We start from the raw sequence: 19,068 nt of genomic DNA, 5'->3' as shown, positions 1-19,068 counted from the left end.
AACTAATTTTCCATCATTATAAATAACACTAAAGCCTCTTTGTACATAAATCTTTTTCAGAATTTCAAGGATACCTAGAAGTGAAATTCAGGGTCAAGGGCACAAGCATTTTTAAAGTTCTTAATACAAAATGCAAAATTATGCTGTCAATGCTACCAGTTCACATTGCATTTCCAAACACTGAGTATCTACATTTGTAGAGAACTTTGTTAATTTGATTTTTAAAAGTAGTATCTCAGTTAATTTAATTTGTGTTTGATCACAAACGATGTAACATTTTTTAAAGGTCATTGTTTGCATGTCTACCTCTGAGAGTATCGACTCCTGTCCTTTCCTATTTATCTACCACTCATTTTTCTTTGTGTTTTCTCACCAACTTGCATGAATTACTTCTATTTAAGGCTATTAATCTTTTAAGCATTGTATTTGTCAACACCTTCCTAGCTTACCTTCACTTTGTTTATATGTTTCTCTGCTGTGCAATTTTGTGTTTATATGTAACCCTATTTATCAAAAATCATTTCCCTCATTAGGTGCTACAGCAATTAAACAGCAACAACTTATCAACCTTAAAGGCTAATTGTAACACCTTAGAACAATGATTTTCAAGAACCACACTAAAATGTAATACCTCTTAATTATTCAAAACATATAGTCACACATTTTAAATAAAACAAAGAGTTACTTACCGAATCCAAAAAGCAAAGGTAAGACCCTGAGCTCTGTGCTATTGCTTGATTTTTAGAATATCCGACTGTTTAAAAAAGAAAAGGAAAAGCTCTTTTAGAATTCAATTTTCAATGGATTCTCTTTCATAAAATTCAGTGTGATGCACACAGTAGGAAAGCTAGGAACATTCTGCACCGCCAACTAAAAAATCAGGCTGCTTTAGAAGAAACTGATGGAGTAAGTATAATGATAAGGGACGACAGTCCATCCAGTACCAGTGTTAAAGCAGGATGTGCTCAGAGGAGGAAAATAAAGTCAGCAAACATTTATCCAGTACAGCACTAAGCTAAACCCTGGGGAATACTTTTAAAAAAACAAAATTACAATGTCCCTGAATGGAAGGACTTGAGTAGAACTGGCAGGAACACTTTCTATAAAGTCTCTGTTGATAAAAGTCACGACACGGTTACCCAGCAGTTGGGGCCACATACACACGTGCGATCAGCTGGTAGAAGCTCACTGGACTGGACACTCCGTGGGCAGTTACCTGAACATATATTTCAGTGATGAGTTACAGGCCCTGTCGGTGTCCACTGTTCCTGCACATACTGGGACCCCCAGCTCTTCCGGGAGGTACAGACCCTACTTCACCAAGACATGACCGGCACAAGAACCCGTCTTGGGATGGAAAATACACCACGTGTATGAAAATACACAAGGAGGATGGACAATCCTGGCCGCACGCGGCGTGGGTGCCCCTTGCACAGGGAGCAGGCACCATGTGGGGATGGCACATGGAGCACAAAGGCAGCAGATTCACCTGCACACCTGGAAATCAGGGAAGCGGTTTCCCTTGGGGAGAGGGGCTTCTGGGCTGGTGATGTCGCTCTTCATCAAGGTGCTGGCTGCACGGTGTGTTCAGTTTGTGAAAATTAATTGAGCTGTACAAAGATGATAGGTGTACTTTTCTGTATGGATAGTATATCTTAAGAAATGTTTTAGAATCCTTGCCTTCAGAGATTAGAACTGAGCTGGAAGGAGAGGTAACCGACAGCCTATATTAAATGCCAAATGAACGGTGGGAAGCTCTAGGGAGGCTTATGGAGAGAAGATGAGACCACGGCAGAGGGGGCCAGAGAGATGACGTGAGTTTACAGTGAGAGAATGGGGTTCTGAGTGATGAACCGGGCAGTGAGCAGCATGGGGCGCACCGCAGCTTTCAAGGGAGGGCAGCCAGGATAAGACTTCCGAATAAGGAACAGAGCACAGAAATGAACACACAGCAAGCTCGGTCTACATGCTGAGGGCGGGGCAGGTTAGAGGAGGCACTTCGTCCAAAAGAGGGGACCAAGGGGCCTTCGAGGGGCACAATTCCCACCTTCCCTAGAAAGGAAATTCTGGTGCCTGAATCGTATTACAGAGACACTTAGATTTGGTGCCACAGAGGAGAGTCGCACAAAGCTGAACAGGTGTGCGCAGAGTTAAAACAATAAATCCCTCTTACTCAGAGCTGAGACCACCCGAAAAATGTTGGTCCCAGGGGACACCAGCAAAGTGTCTGCCCCAGGCCTCACCCCAGGTGCTCCCCAGTTTTCTGCTGAAAGGGGAACAGGGAGAGAAGGCAGGTCCCTCCTGTCACTCAGCCACATTCTGGAACAAACCACACTGCAGCCAGAAGTAGGGACCTTGGCCCTCATGCAGGGTGCCAAAGGGTGTGACCCAGAGCAGTGCCTTTGGCTGTTTTCACACGAGGTAGCACCTTAATTTCCAGCATTAATCCTAGAGCTTGGCCAACCCAAACCAGTTAGCAGGACAGTCACAGATGTCAAAGAACCACAGGTATAACAAGCAAGAGAAGGAAAGGCACACAAGGGGAGACAGGGGCCTGGCTCCTGACCCCTGGGGATGGATTAGCAACTATAGGTAAATCTCCATCATCACCACAAAGCAAGGCAGGCCCAGAGAAAAGAGCTCATGGAATCAAAATGAAAAATGGGAAAAGACACACTGAAATTAACAGGAGCTGTGTTTAAAAAGTGGTTTTATTAGTGTTGGGTTTTAGAAGGGGAAAAATCAAACCCAAGAATTTGGGTAATGAAGGAAAATGCATCTACTAAGGAAGCTGAAAGTTTCTCACGATGAATCTTGTGTTTGGCAAAGATAAGGAATTTGCTTTAATATTATTGCCTTGAAAAGTCAAATGTTTGTGCCAGGGCCTGATGTTTGGGGAGGTCTGTCCCTTTGTGAGGGGAGTCGGTTGTCATGGCCACAGCAGGAAAACTCCCGCCTCGGTGCGATATTAACATTCCTTACTCTTGGAGAGAAGAGGGTGGGATTGTGTTTTATTTCAATTTTAGCAAGTGACCACATTATTAAGAAATGTTTTGCTCTATTATGATATGAAATAATAGTAAATGAATCTTAACCCAATTTAAATACCCAACACTCATGAAAATAGACACTTTGGATCTACATTATCCAATAGTCGATATAACATATCCTATTTAAGAAAATATTGTTCTAGGAAAATATGTCCTTTCTGACATAATCCAAATTAACTGTTTTATTAATGTGTAACACAGGATTCCCATGAATTCGCTTGCTTTATCCAACTTCGATGAGACGGCAGAATCATTTCTTCACAATGTTACAATTTACTTTTTTATTATTTATAGAATACATACAAATATGATATGGCTCAAGTTTTATATCTACTCTATAAAAAGTGTTTTATGAATGATAAAACTTGCTTTTAAAGTGGAGATTAGACAAGCAATCGCAAGTCATCAAAATGCCTTTAAATTACTTTTGTTCAACTATGGAAGATGCGAAACATCTTAATAAAAGAATACTTTGAAAGGTTGCTCATAGTAGTTTCAAAAACCACAATTTGTTTACACACATTTCAGAAGCAGGTTGAAATGGATGTCGCACAATAACTGATTTATAAAAAATTTTCTATTTCAAACAGACTAAAGATAATGAAAACAAGAAATAATTTGGGGGAAGATACTAAAAATATGCATGAGATGAGGAGGAGGAGGAGGAAGACAATAACAGAACAGCTGCTAAGGCCTCTCAAGGGCCCACCGTGTGTGGCCTCCTCTGGAACCCGGCACACATCAGCTTGTCTTACGCCCTCCCAACATCCACATGGGCACCTACTGCTACAGCCTGTTCACAAAGAAGGAAACGGAGGCACGGGGTGGGTGCAGTGGACCCAACCCCGCAGCGGCTGCAGAGCCCCCTCGCTCAAGCACCTGCCCTGCCGCCCATCCTCGGCACCTCAGATGCTGCACCAGAAGGCAGGACCATGTGCTGCCCTCACCCACCACAAGGCACCTCTGCATGGGGTCACTGTGCGATGTCAGAGAACACGGTCTTTCCACAGGAACCTTCTAAAATAGCAGGGAAAAGGCTTTCTTCTTTTTTTTTTTTTTTCTTTTTTTGCGGTATGGGGGCCTCTCACTGCTGTGGCCTCTCCCATTGCGGAGCACAGGCTCCGGACGCGCAGGCTCAGCGGCCATGGCTCACGGGCCCAGCCGCTCCGCGGCACGTGGGATCTTCCCGGACCGGGGCACGAACCCGCGTCCCCTGCATCGGCAGGCGGACTCTCAACCACTGCGCCACCAGGGAAGCCCCAGGCTTTCTTCTTTTAAAAGACCAAGATTTTAAAATTATTTCTGATTTAAAATTTTTTTCTAAAATATTTTATACAATTTTCTGCTCTCCTAAGTAGAGTGCACTGGCTGCTATTTGTGAGGAACGCAGGGCAGGGCAGGGGAGCACTTTCTGGGAGAGAAGTCTCTGCTTCATCCTCTGAAGCCCAACTATTTCTTAGCTCATTTTCACCAACATCCACCCTCTACTTGCCCCCCTTCCAAAAAAAAAAAAAAAGTGCTGGCAGGAAGCTGCAGAAGGTAAAGTGAAGGGCACCTGCCCTGGCTGCCCTCCGTGGAAGGAGATGCACTTAAGCCCCTCGTGGAGAAGCACACTATCTTACTTGAGAGCCAGTGTTCAGAGATGCTTAAATCTGTTTGAGGGCGGGCCCCAGAGAGCTCTGATCCCAGCTGTGCCATCGAGGGGGGCAGTGTGAACTCTGAGTAAATCAGGACTCAGGCGAGACCCACATGAGCTTGCAAGGTGCACAAGCAAGAATCAGCAAGTGAGACCCACTGAGTCCCCCGACCACCCAACACCAGCAGAAAAGAGCAGAGAGAAAGCGGGAAGATGAGAAAGGGCCTTGGAGCACAAGAGGCATCTAGAAAGAGTAGAACTGTCTCTCCCGCTCACACCTCTCCCCTGAGAGCTACCCTGAATGCTTCAATCCTATGCCACAACCCTACTGACCCACCCACCCACCTGGAAAGGATCTGAGTAGCTGTGAGCCTTTGTTTCGGCAAGTCACCCGCTGGGTCCAAACAGGATCTCGTAGCCAACCTAACACCCCCCTGGATCTCATCTGAGGGGTATTCCAGAGGGATCTCAAACCTTCAGCTGTGTCGGGAGCTACAAGGTTCCCTTAAGACCAAGCTCACTATGGAGGTGAAGCTACACCATTCCTGAGGATTTTAAAGGAGTGGTTCTCAACCCTGGATGCGCCTCAGTATGTTTTGGGAAGCTTTCACAACCCGCGTGCCACGGTTGCACCCAAGACCAATTACACGAGAACATCTTAGGGTAGGACTCAGGCACCAGGATTCTTAAAGCCTCTCCAGGCAATTTTAACATGCTACCAAAGTTGAGGACTACTTTTTAAAGAAAGACATGACTCCTAAAACCTACAGGAACCTGTCCACCAGCCAGTCTTATCATCTGCCCTGCCTCTACCTTCAACCCCACCAGCCACGGTCTCATCATCTGTCCTGCCTCCACTTTCAGCTCTAGCAATGTGTGCAGGCATATTGTTTTCAAGTCTTATATGAAAACTGTAAAGTCAAACTACTGGAAGCACACTAGATTACAATTAAAGCTAAATATGCAAAGTGAACCATTTTTACAGAAACAGAGGATAAATGAAGAAACAACCACAACTTGACTCAGCATCATGAAATTTCAAAACTCAAAACACAAAGAGAAAAATCTTAGACACTTTCAGAAAAGATGCCTTTAAAATAATAAGAATCAGACTTACATAAGATTTCTTACTAGAATCAGGAGATACCAGAAGATAATGAAGCAACTCCTCCAAAATTCTAAGGAAAATTATTTTGCACCTAGAATTCTATACCCAGACAAACTGCCAATTGAGTAAAAGTACAAAATAAAGACATTTTTAGACATGTAAATACTCTAAATATTTTACCATACACATACCGGATATGAAAAAATTACTTGAAGAAGTACTTAAGAGAAATTTAAAAGGAACATAATTAAAAAGAAAATTAGGGGCTTCCCTGGTGGCGCAGTGGTTGAGAGTCCACCTGCCGATGCAGGGGACACGGGTTCGTTCTCTGGTCCGGGAAGATCCCACATGTCACAGAGACACTAGGCCCGTGAGCCATGGCCACTGAGCCTGTGCGTCCGGAGCCTGTGCTCCGCATCAGGAGAGGCCACAACAGTGAGAGGCCCGCATACCGCAAAAAAAAAAAAAAAAAAAAAAGAAAATTAAATAAAATAAAAAGAGAAGAAAAACAAAACCCCCAAACAATGGTGCATGCGTATACAGTAGAAGGGAATAAAGCAGAAGATTTTTTAAAGGCTCCATAGATTTTGACACCTGGGAATCCCCTCAGTGTGCAGCACGGGGTTAGCAGCAGATTTATTTCAGTTCCTCCTCCAAGTCTAATCCACTAGGTGGTCTGCAGTGAATAACAGTTACTTAAAAAACCATTGGTGCTGTTTTTGCAAGGTTTAAGCTGTTGGAATCAACTAAGTCAAGTACATAAAACAACAAGAGTTACAGAACAGAATGTAAAGGTTATAAGCCCTGACAATATAGATATATTATGACAAACCAAAACTCTGAGGGGGGAAGAAAGAGAAAGGGAAGTGTGAAGTACCTACACTGGGCTAAATGTTTCCTCTTTCATAGCAAGTATCAACTGACACTGTGAGTTAAATAAATCCAGTAGGAACTAAAAAACACTGGTTGCTCCTAGGGCATGGAGCTTTTACATTTCATTGCAGACCTTTCTGTATGCCTGAATTTTCTTTTTTTTTTTTTTTTTTTAACCACAAACTGGTATTAAAAAAAAAAATCTGGGGGCTTCCCTGCTGGCGCAGTGGTTGAGAGTCCGCCTGCTGATGCAGGGGACACGGGTTCCTGCCCTGTTCTGGGGAAGATCCCACATGCCGCGGAGCGGCTGGGCCCGTGAGCCATGGCCGCTGAGCCTGTGCGTCCAGAGCCTGTGCTCCGCAATGGGAGAGGCCACAACAGTGAGAGGCCCGTGTACTGCAAAAAAAAAAAAAAAAAATCTGTAATTAGTCAAAGTAGACATTTATTCGTGAAAATAAGTAAATGGTCTTCCTGCCATCTAAATGCAGGCTGTGAGGCTAGTTTATATGGGAGGTTGAGACAAAAGTGGGCTGAATTGTTCTACACAGTTATTGCTCTCATGAAGCTACATCAGCAAGTCCGAGACCTTCTGCTCTCACCCCTGAGCCAGACATGTAACCCACACAAAAAACTACAGACCAATGTTCCATATGTATATAGATATAAAAATCCTTAAGAAAACCGAATAATTGCATTGTATGAAAATACTATAGTGTTATGGCTGGTTAGTTCTGGCACTGCAAGAGTGGTTCACTGTTAAGAAAAATACTAATGTAATTTACTACAATAAAAATGTTAGGAGAAAAAAATAGGCAATCACTTTAACAGATACCTAAAAGACATCTAATAAATTCCACACTGACACCTCTTTTTTTTTTTTTTTTTTTTCTGGCTGCACCATGCAGTACATGGGATCTTAGATCTCCATCAGGGATCAAACCCACGTCCCCAGCATTGGAAGTGCAGAGTCTCAACCGCTGGACCAACAGGGAAGTAAGTCCCTGATGCCTCATTTTATGAAGGCTTACTAAATTAGAAATATCAAGTTACCTTGATAAAGGTATCTATCAGAAAGCAACAGTAAATGTCATACTTTTAACACGGAAACACTACAAACATTCCCACGAAGCCAGCACAATAAAAGGATTCATTAATGTGATTCCACATTGTTCTTCTAACTCCCCAAAATATATGAAAAATAAAGAAATAATTAGAAATAAAGAAACAAAATTATAATATTTATTCAGGATTAGATTACCTAAATAGAAAATCTGCGATAATGTGAAAAACTATCAGCGTTGGACAAGACAGGGAACCAGTGAAACTGGTAGTCTACCCTCTCTACCCAAGTCCAACACTAGAAACAAAAGGAGACCATAGACTCTGAACTTCCGACATAAAAACTGCGAGAACCTCGAGAGGAGACAGAAGGAGGCTGTACCCTGACGTGGAAGGAAACCCAAATACCACAGTCCAGAGGCTCGCTTGGCAAGAACTTTTGGATTGTGTTCCTTCCTCCACCCACCACTGTGTGGGGAGCTGAGTGCCCACCCCTCCCTCCATCGCTGTGAAGCAAAAGAAGAGCAGGTTCAGGAGGCAGCACCAGGATTGGGAGAAGCTGTTCCCACAAATACAGAAGACAGCCGTTTCAGGCCTCCTCCTTCTCTTCTCCCTGTCCACGCCAAAAAGGAGAGGAATTGCACAGAACAGAGGAAGATGGAAGGATGAACAGAAGGAAGGGAAGCGGGGGGTGGGGGGTGGGCAAAAGCAGTACAGGCAGGTTACCTAAGGGGCAAGCTCACCTGTATGGGGAGGTGCTCTGGGGGCAGCAAGTAGGGACTAAAGGAAGGATAACAAAGCTTGTGATGAAATTTCTTCGTCACAGGATCCACCAGCCAACACTCAAACATGCCAGACAAGGACATACAAAAGGTAAAAGAATTCATCACCAGTAGACCATCACTGCAAGAAATGTTTTAAAAAGTCCAGGCAGGAGGAGAATCATAGAAGATGGAAATCTGGCTCTACACAAAGAAATGAAGAGCACTGAAAACTAACTATATGAGTAAATGAGTAATTTTCTTTCTTATTATTTCAGTCTCTTAAAAAGATGATTGACTGTTTAAACTAAGTTAATACCAATGTTTGTGGGGTTTACGGTACATGTAAAAGTAGAATGCATGACAACAACAGCAAACAAGGCAAGAGGGGATAGAAAGACATGTACTGTCATGAGGTTCTCACACTATATGTGAAGCTGTACACACATCTGAGGGGCTGAACTTGGTAAGCTGACAGTATATTCTGTAAACTCCAAATCAACCACTAACAAGGCAAAAAAGGAATTATAGCTAATAAGCCAACAAAGGAGATAAAATAGAACCAAAAGAAATTCTGATCGGAGCTGGCCGGGCAGCACAAGTTCCATAGACTGCTTGCCAGCAAAACTGGTAAAAATTATTTTTTTAATAATTTAATTTTAAAAAATTATTTTAAAATAATTTTTTAAAAATTATTTTTAAAAAACCCAACCATTTACAGTCTCTGGAAATGGCCCTAACACACAGCAAATGAAAAAAATATTTATTCAAGAAAATCTACTAAAACTGAGTAATAGTGAGGGTCTAGGTATTTGAGCCAAGACCTGCTCCTTCTCTCCCCCAAGAAGGAAACCTCACCCCAGACAGGTACAGCCAAAAATACAAGGTTCCCTCTTCTGCTAGGCCCGTCAGAAAGCTATTTTCCTGGGAGAGATAGGGCATCAGCATTTTTCATCCTGACTCCAGGTACCTGTTGCTGAGGCTGAGTCCCAGGCAAGTGCAGTTGAGAAGTGGGGCTCCCTTCTCCCACTCAGCCCCCATGCTGGGATGGACTCTGTCTACACTGGGAATGGTATCACCAAGAATACTGGGGACCCAAATGCCCTTGCCCTAGTTTGTGGGGTGGGGGTTCCATATTGAGAGAGACATGGGGTTACTGCCCACCCCCTGCTTCATCTGCAACAGGGTGTGAAGTTCAAGCCCTAGGGCACACCCAAAACAGTGGTGACAGGCAGCTGGTAAAGGAGATTGGTAGATTCATTGGCAATATAGGCTAAACTGTGGGACGACCAGTTTGCTAGACATAAACGGGTAAGAGACAGCTGAGAAGAGCCCTCCTGGTGTCAGAACAAACTTTAAACACTGACCTCAAGAACTATTCCTTTGACGGAATCTGAATTCACTTAATTATTCTTATATAGCAATTTATGCTCTTAGGTATTGTTGAAAACAGTAAAGCAGTCAGCAATAAGTGGAGCTTGACAGCTGGGTGTGGTCAAGCAGAGAGAGGCCAGCCCACACCACTGTCACCTCAGGGTGACTGTGGGTACACCCAGCGCTGTATTCCTGAGAGAGATCATTAGAGGTTTCACACTGCAAGGGCAGGGGAGCAGACTTTACTAAAATTATCCAACCAGTCAATATACAAGCAAACAAGTCAATAATAATAACAAGCCTAGTCGGGGTGGGGGGGACCAGTACCCAGAGTTACTATAATATATTATCTAATATGTCCAGTTTCCAACAAAAATTAGGAGACATGCAAAGAAACAAGAAAGCATTACCCAGACACCTAATAAAAATAAGGCCCAGAAACTTCTACTGAGAACATCACAGTGTCTAATTTAACAAAGACCTCAAAGTAACCATTATAAATATGTTCAAAGACCTAAAGGAAACCATAATTAAAGAAGCAAAGAAAGGTATGAAGACAATGTCATATCAAATCAAGAGTATCAATAAAGAAACAGAAATTATTAAAAAGGACCAACTGGAAATTCTAGAGCTTAAAAGTATAACGACCTAACTAAAAAATACCCTGGAGGAACTCAACAGTATATTTGAATTGGTAGAAAAATTAGCACACTTGATGGATAAAAATAATGCAATCTGAAGAACAGAGAGAAAAAAGAATGAAGAAAAATAAACACGACCTCAGAGAAATCTGAAATACTATTAAAGACACTAATATATGCATAATAGTAGTACCAAAAGAAAAGAGCAATAAGCACAAAAAATATTCAAAGATATAATGGCTAAAATCTTTCCAAATGCAGTGAAAAACATTAATCTACACACTCAAGAAGCTCAACAAACTCCAAGGAGGATAAACTCAATAGATTCACAACTAGATACGTCATAGTAAAAACACTGAAAGTCAAAAACAGGGAGAAAATCTTAAAAGAGACAAGGGAAAAGAAAGGAAATCTCAGTAAGATTAACAGTTGACTTTTCAGCACAAACAATGGAGGCCAGAAGGCAGTGGGATAACATATTCAAAGAACTCAAAGAAAAAACTGTTAACCAAGAATCCTATATCCAGTAAAACTATCTTTCAAAAATAAAGGAGAAATTAAGACATTCCAAATAAACAAACACTGAGAGAAACTGTTGTTGATTCACCTTACAAGAGATACTAAAGGAAGTTCTTTAGATTAAAAAGATTGACCCCAAGTGATTCCAGGGAGTATTTCAAATCCATGAAAGAAAATAGACAGCACCAGTAAAGTAATTATTAATTATAAAAGACAGTATAAATGCATATTTCTTCTCCCTTCTTCTGCTAACTGAAGTAGCAGTAGTAAAAAAAAAAATTGTATAAAACAATATGTAACAACCCAATCAAAACATGGGTGGGAGCTTCCCTGGTGGCGCAGTGGTTGAGAGTCCGCCTGCCGATGCAGGGGACACGGGTTTGTGCCCTGGTCCGGGAAGATCACACATGCCGTGGAGCGGCTGGGCCCGTGAGCCACGGCTGCTGAGCCTGCGCGTCCAGAACCAGTGCTCCACAACGGGAGAGGCCACAACAGTGAGAGGCCCACGTACGGCAAGAAAAAAAAAAAAAAAAAAAAAAAGGGTGGAAGATCTAAACAGACACTTCTCCGAAGAAGACATACAGATGGCCTAGAGGCACGTGAAAAGATGTTCAACATCACTAATTATTAGAGAAACGCAAATGAAAACTACAATGAGGTATCGCCTCATACCAGTTAGAATGGCCATCATCAAAAAATCTACAAACAAGGGCTTCCCTGGTGGCACAGTGGTTGAGAGTCCACCTGCCGATGCAGGAGACATGGGTTCGTGCCCCGGTCCGGGAAGATCCCACATGCCGTGGAGCGGCTAGGCCCGTAAGCCATGGCCGCTGAGCCTGTATGTCCGGAGCCTGTGCCCCGCAACGGGAAAGGCCACAACAGTGAGAGGCCCGTGTACTGCAAAAAAAAAAAAAAAAATCTACAAACAATAAATGCCAGAGAGGGTGTGGAAAAAAGGGAACCCTCCTACACCGTTGGTGGGAATGTAAACTGATACAGCCACTATGGAGAACAGTATGGCAATTTCTTTAAAAACTAAACATAGAGCTACCATATGATCCAGCAATCCCACTCCTGGGCATATATCTGGAGAAAACCATAATTCGAAAGGATACACACACCCCAGTGTTCACTGCAGCACTATTTACAATAGCCAGGACATGGAAATAACCTATATGTCCATCGACAGAGGAATGGATAAAGAAGATATTGTACATATATACCATGGAATATTACTCAGTCATAAAAAAGAATGAAATAATGCCATTTGCAGCAACATGGATGGACCTAGAGACTGTCATACAGAGTGAAGTAAGTCAGAAAAAGAAAAACCAATATCGTATATTAATGCATATATGTGGAATCTAGAAAAATGGTACAGGTGAACCAGTTTGCAAGGCAGAAATAGAGACACAGATGTAGTGAACAAATGTATGGACACCAAGGAGGGAAAGCAGGGGATGGGGGATGGGATGAATTGGGAGACTGGGATTGACATATATACAATAATATGTATAAAATAGATAAGTAATAAGAACCTACTGTATAGCACAGGGAACTCCACTTCACTGTACAGCAGAAACTAACACAACATTGTAAACCAACTATACTCTAATAAGAAATTAATTTAAAAAACAATATGTAAGTAATGTATTATTGGGTCTATAACATACAGAAACTCTGTATCTGGCAAAACTATCCTTCAAAAATGGAGAAATTAACACATTTGTAGATAAACAAAAGCTGAGGGAGATATTCACTAACAGATCTGCCCTACAAGAAATGCTAACAGGAGTCCTTCCGGCTCTAATGAGAGCACTAGACAGTAACTTGAAACCATACAAACAAATGAAAAACATTGATGAAGATTACTATGTAGCTAAATATAAAAGCCAGTATTATTTTACTTTGTTTGTATTTTTCCCATATGATTTAAAAGACACATTAAACAATGATTATAAACCTATGTTAATGGGCAAATAATAAAGATGTAATTTGTGACAAAAATGATATAAAGTGGGAGGTACACAGCTGTACAGGAGCAGAGCTTTATACACTATTAAAGTTGTCGATGTTAATTCAAATTAGATTGTTATAAATTTAAGATGTTAATTGTAATCCCCATAGTGATGACTAAGAAAATAACTTACAAATACACAGAATAGGAAATGAGAAGGGAATAAAAATGGCACACTAGTAATAACCAATTAAACATAAAGGAAAGCACTGATGGAGGATTGAAGAATAAAAGAGATAGACAGCATATAGAAAACAATAGCAAAATGGCAAAAGTCCTTCCTCAAAAGTAATTGCTTTAAATATAAATGCTCCAATTAAAAGGCAAAGACTGGCAGAATGGATTAAAAAATCACATGATCCACTTAAATGCTACAGGAGATTTATCTTAGATCCAAAGGCACAAATAAGTCGAAAATGAAATGATGGAAAAAGATATTCCATTCAACCAACAACCAAAAAAGTGCTGGAGTGATTAAACTAGTACTAGGGAAAATAAACCCTAAGTCAGAAATTGTTACAAGAAACAAAGGACACTATATATTGATGAAAGGGTCAATCAAGAAAATATAACAATTATAAAACTATACACATCTAACAAGAGAGCCCCAAAATAAATGAAGCAAAAATGAACAGAATTGAAGGGAGAAACATAATTCTACTATAGTAGTTGAATACTTCAACACCTCACTTTCAATAATAGATAGAACATCAAGAAGAGCAGTAAGGTAATAGAGGACTTGAACAACACTATAAACCAACAGACCTAACAGACATACACAGAACACTCTACTCAATAACAGCAGGATATGCATTCTTCCTAAGTGCACATGCAACATTCTCCAGGACAGACCACATGTCAGGCCACAAAACATATCTCAAAAATTTTTTAAAGACTGAAATCAGATTAAGTATCTTCTCTGACCACAATGGAATGAAACTAGAATTCAATAACGGAAGGACAAATATGTGAAAATTAAACAACCTACTCTTAAGTAACCAATGGGTCAAATAAGGGAAATTAGAATATACTTAAGAGATAAATAAAAATAAAAATACAGCATACCAAGACTTACAGGATGCAGCAAAAGCAGTGATCAGAGGGAAATTTATATATAAATGTCTACATAAAAGACGCCTCAAGTCAACAACCTAACTTTACACGTTACGGAGCTAGAAAAAGAAGAACACATTAAACACACAGCTAGCAGAAGGAAAGAAATAATAAAGATCAGAACAGAGATAAATGAAATAAAGACTAAAAAAAAAACAGAGAAAATCAATGAAACCAAAAGTTGGTTCTTTGAAAAGATCAACAACATTGACAAACCTTTAGCTAGACTAAGAACAAAGAAGCTGCAAATTACTAAAATCAAAAATGAAAGTGGGGAGACTTCCCTGATGGTCCAGTGGTTAAGACGCTGCACTTCTACTACAGGGGGTGCAGGTTCGACCCCTGGTCAGGGAACTAAGATCCCACAAGCCGCGAGGCATGGCCAAAAAAAAAAAAAAAAGAAAAGAAAAGAAAAAGAAAGTGGGTTCGTTACTATTAAACTTAACAGAAACCTAAACAGATTATAATTAAATATTATGAACAACTGTATGCCAACAAATCAGATAACGTAGATGAAATGGACAATTTCTAGAAACACACCAACTATCAAAACTAACTCAAGAAGAAGTAAAAAATCTGAACATACCTATAACAAATACAGAGATCGAATCAGTAATCAAAATCTCCCAACAACAGCAAAAAAGCCTAGGATCAGACGGTTCCACTAGTGAATTCTACCAAACATTTAGAGAATTAACAACAATCCTTCTCAAACTCTTCCCCAAAAAAAAAAAAAAAAAAAAATAGAAGAAAAGGAAACACTTCTTACTCATTCTACAAAGCCAGCATTACTCTGATACTATAGTCAGACGGAGACATTAGAAGAAAGGAGAACTACATACCAATATCCCTTATGAATATCTATGTAGAAATCCTCAACAAAATACTGGCAAACTAAATCCAGCAGCATATTAGAAAGATTATACACCATGACCAAGTGGGATTTATCCCAGTAATGCAAGGGTGGTTCAACATACGAAATCAATCAGCATAATATACCACCTTAATAGAACTGAAGGAAAAAAACCTACATGATTATCTCAATTGATGCAGAAAAAAGATTGGACAAAATCCTCTTTCATGATAAAGAAAAACACAGTCAACAAACTAGGAATTGAAGGGAACTTCCTCAGCATGATAAAGGGTATTTGTAAAAATCCACAGCTAACATCACACTCAATGGTGAAACACCATATGCTTTCCCCCTAAGATCAGGATGAAGAAAAGGGTGTCTCCTTTCTCCACTCCTATTAAACACTGGAAGTTCTAGCTGGAGCAATTAGGCAAGAAAAAGAAATAAGGCATCCAATTAAAAAGGGATAAGTAAAACTATCTCAGTTGCAGATGACATTATCTTAAATATAGGAAATCCTAAAAACTCACAAAAAAACTACTAGAGCTAATAAACAAGTTCAACAAAGTTGCAGGATACAAGATCAATACACAGGAAAATCAGTTTTCCTATACACTAACAATGAACAATCTGCGAAGGAAATTAAGAAAACAATTCCATTCACACTACCATAAAAAATAATAAAATGCTGAGGAGTTAATTTAACCAAAGAGGCAAAAGACTTGTACATTGAAAGTTAAAAAACATTGATAAAAGAAACTGAAGAAGACCTAAGACCTAAAGAAAGATATTCTGTGTTCATGAATTGGAAGACTTAATATTGTTAAAGTGACAACACAACCCAAACAGATATACAGATTCAATGCCATCCCCATCAAAATCCCAATGGTCTTTTTTGCAGAAATGAAAAAACTGGTCCTAAAATTCATATGAAATTGCAAAACAATTTTGAAAAAGGAAATCGAAGTTGGAAGACTCACACTTCCCAATATCAAAACCTACCACAAAGCTATGGTAATCAAAGCAGTGTAGTACTGGCATAAGAATAGAGTCCAGAAATGAACCCATTCATTCATTTACGGTCAACTGATTTTCACAAGGGTACCAAAACTTTCAATGGAGAAAGAATAGTCTTAAACAAATGGTGTTGGAACAACTCAATATCCACATGCAAAAGAATGAAGTTATATTCTTACTTCACACCATATACAAAAATGAACTCAAAATGGAACAAAGACCTACATAAAAGAGCTCAAATTATTAAACTCTTTGAAGAAAACAAAGGAGTAAATGTTCATGACCTTGATTAAGCAATGATTTCTTAGATAGGACACCAAAAGCACATAAAATGACAACAAAAATAAATTGGATTTTATCAAAATTACAATTTTTGTGCATCAAAGATTATTCTCAGGAGAGTGAAAAGACAATCCAAAGTATGGGAGAAAATATTTGCAAATCATATATCTGATAAGGGTCTAGTATCCAGAATATATAAAGAACTCTTACAGCTCAACAACAAAAACGCAAACAATCCAATTTTAAAATGGTCAAAGGATTTGGATAGACATTTCTCCAAAGAAGATATACAAATGGACAACAAGCACACAAAAAGAGGCTCAATATCATTAGTCAGTAGAGAAATGAAAATCAAAACCACAATGAAAAACCATTTCACACTCACTAGGATGGCTATAATAAAAAAGAACACAGAAAATAAGTGTTGGTAAGGATGTGGAGAAACTGGAGCCCTCATACATGGTTGGTGGCAATGTAAAATGGTGCAACTGATGTGGAAAATAGTTTGGCAGTTCCTCAATATGCTGAACATAGAATTACAATATGACCCAGCAATTCAACTACAAGGTATATACCCAAAGGAACTAAAAACCTATGTTGAAACAAAAATTTGTACACAAATGTTTATACTAGCGCTCTTCACAACAGCCAAAAGGTAGAACAACCCAAATGTCCCTCAGCTGATGAATGGATAAACAAAATATGGTACACCTATACAATTAAATATTGGGTTGGCCAAAAAGTTCGTTTGGTTAATGAATACATTGTTCAATAAAGTTCTCGGTGCAAATGAAAAATGTCTTTTATTTTTACTTAAAACCAAATGAGGGCTTCCCTGGTGGCGCAGTGGTTGAGAGTCCGCCTGCCGATGCAGGGGACACGGGTTCGTCCCCCGGTCTGGGAGGATCCCACATGCCGCGGAGTGGCTGGGCCCGTGGGCCATAGCTGCTGAGCCTGCGCGTACGGAGCCTGTGCTCCGCAATGGGAGAGGCCAGAACAGTGAGAGGTCCGCGTACCGCAAAAAAAAAAAAACCAAATGAACTTTTTGGCCAACCCAATATTATTCTCTCATAAAAAGGAATGAAGTACTAATATATGCCTCAACATGAACCTTAAAAACATCTTACTACATGAAAGAAGCCAGTCACAAAAGAACACATATTATATGATTCCATTTATACGAACTGTCCAAAACAGGCAAATCTACAGACAGAAAGTAAATCAGTGGTTGCATAGGGCTGGGGGGAATGGGGGATGGAGGGTGATAACTAAAGGATACAAGGTTCCTTTTTGAGGTGATGAAAATGTTCTAAAATTGACTGTGGTGGTGGCTGCACACATCTGTGAACATACTACAAAACACTTGATTGTATACTTTGATGGGTGGATTGTATGGTATATAAATTGTATTTTAATAAAGCTGTTATAAAAGATATTTAATTAATCCAAAAGAAGGCAGAGAAAGAGGAAAATGGAATGAAGAATAGATGCGACTAATATAAGATAATAGCGAGAGACTCAAACCTAACCACATCAATAATCATATTACATGTAACTAATGTAAACATCCCAGTTAAAAGGCAGAGATTGTCAGATTGGATTTAAAAAGCACCATCATATGTTGTCTACAAGAATCTATAAGGGAGGGGGCATCCTTTAAATATAAAGACAGGAATGGGTTAAAAGAAAAAATGATGGAAAAGATACACTATGCTAACACTAGTCAAAATAAAGCCAGAGCAGTTATATTAATATCAAACAATGTATACTACCAGAGGTCAGGAGGGTTATTCATAATGATGAAGGGGTCAATTCTTCACAACAATCTCAAATATTAACAGAGTTTCAAAATACACAAAGCCAAAAATGATAGAACTATAAGGAAGAATAATAAATCTACAATTAGAGTTGGAGATTTCAATACCCCAACTCAGTAACTGAGAACAAGTAGACCTTGTATCAGCAAGGATGCAGTAGATTTAAACAAGACTGTGCCCAACTGGACTTGATTTACGTTTACAGAAAACTCCACCAACACCAGCAGATACACAACCTTCTCAAGTGCACACGGAACATTTGCCAAGATAGGCCTTATCCTGGGCTATAAAGTAAATCTTACTAAATTTAAAAGATTCAAGTCAAAAAAGTATGTTCTCTTACTTCAGAGGAATTACATCAGAAATGAATAATAGAAAGATATCCGGGAAATCCCTCAAATATTTGGAAACTAAATACTAAATACTTCAAATAATCCATAAATCACATAAGAAATCAAAGGGGAAATTAGAAGGTATTTTGAAGCTGAATGAAAATTAAAACATAACATATCAGAATTTGTGGGATGTTGCTAATGCAATAGTTAGAGGGGAATTTATATCACTAAATGCCTATGTTAGAAAATGAGAAAGGTCTCAAACCAATGACCTCAGCTTTCACCTTAAGAATTACAATAAGAGGGGCTTCCCTGGTGGCGCAGTGGTTAAGAATCTGCCTGCCAATGCAGGGGACATGGGTTCGAGCCCTAGTATGGGAAGATTCCACAGGCCACGGAGCAACTAAGCCCGTGCACCACAACTACTGAGCCTGCGCTCTAGAGCCTGCGAGCCACAACTACTGAGCCCGCATGCCTAGAGCCTGTGCTCCACAACAAGAGAAGCCACTGCAATGAGAAGCCTGCGCACCACAATGAAGAGTAGCCCCCACTCGCCACAACTAGAAAAAGCCCGCGTGCAGCAACAAAGACCCAACGCAGCCAAAATAAATAA

At 40.1% G+C, this 19,068-nt stretch overlaps 1 protein-coding gene across 1 annotated transcript in view; it reads right to left on the bottom strand.

Moving 5' to 3' along the window:
* B3GNTL1 (UDP-GlcNAc:betaGal beta-1,3-N-acetylglucosaminyltransferase like 1) overlaps positions 1-19,068 on the bottom strand; it is a gene marked incomplete at both ends in the record, with an annotated part of 128,371 nt that overhangs the window by 90,723 nt on the left and 18,580 nt on the right. Inside the window, one exon of the mRNA XM_079725936.1 lies at positions 690-754. Within this exon, the coding sequence (XP_079582062.1) occupies positions 690-754 (65 nt within the window). The remainder of the gene's footprint in view (positions 1-689; positions 755-19,068) is intronic.

Source organism: Hyperoodon ampullatus (assembly GCF_949752795.1).
Source record: "Hyperoodon ampullatus genome assembly, chromosome: 19".
In the NCBI taxonomy this organism is placed as follows: Eukaryota; Metazoa; Chordata; class Mammalia; order Artiodactyla; family Ziphiidae; genus Hyperoodon; species Hyperoodon ampullatus.
This window is presented reverse-complemented; position numbering and strand designations above follow the sequence as displayed.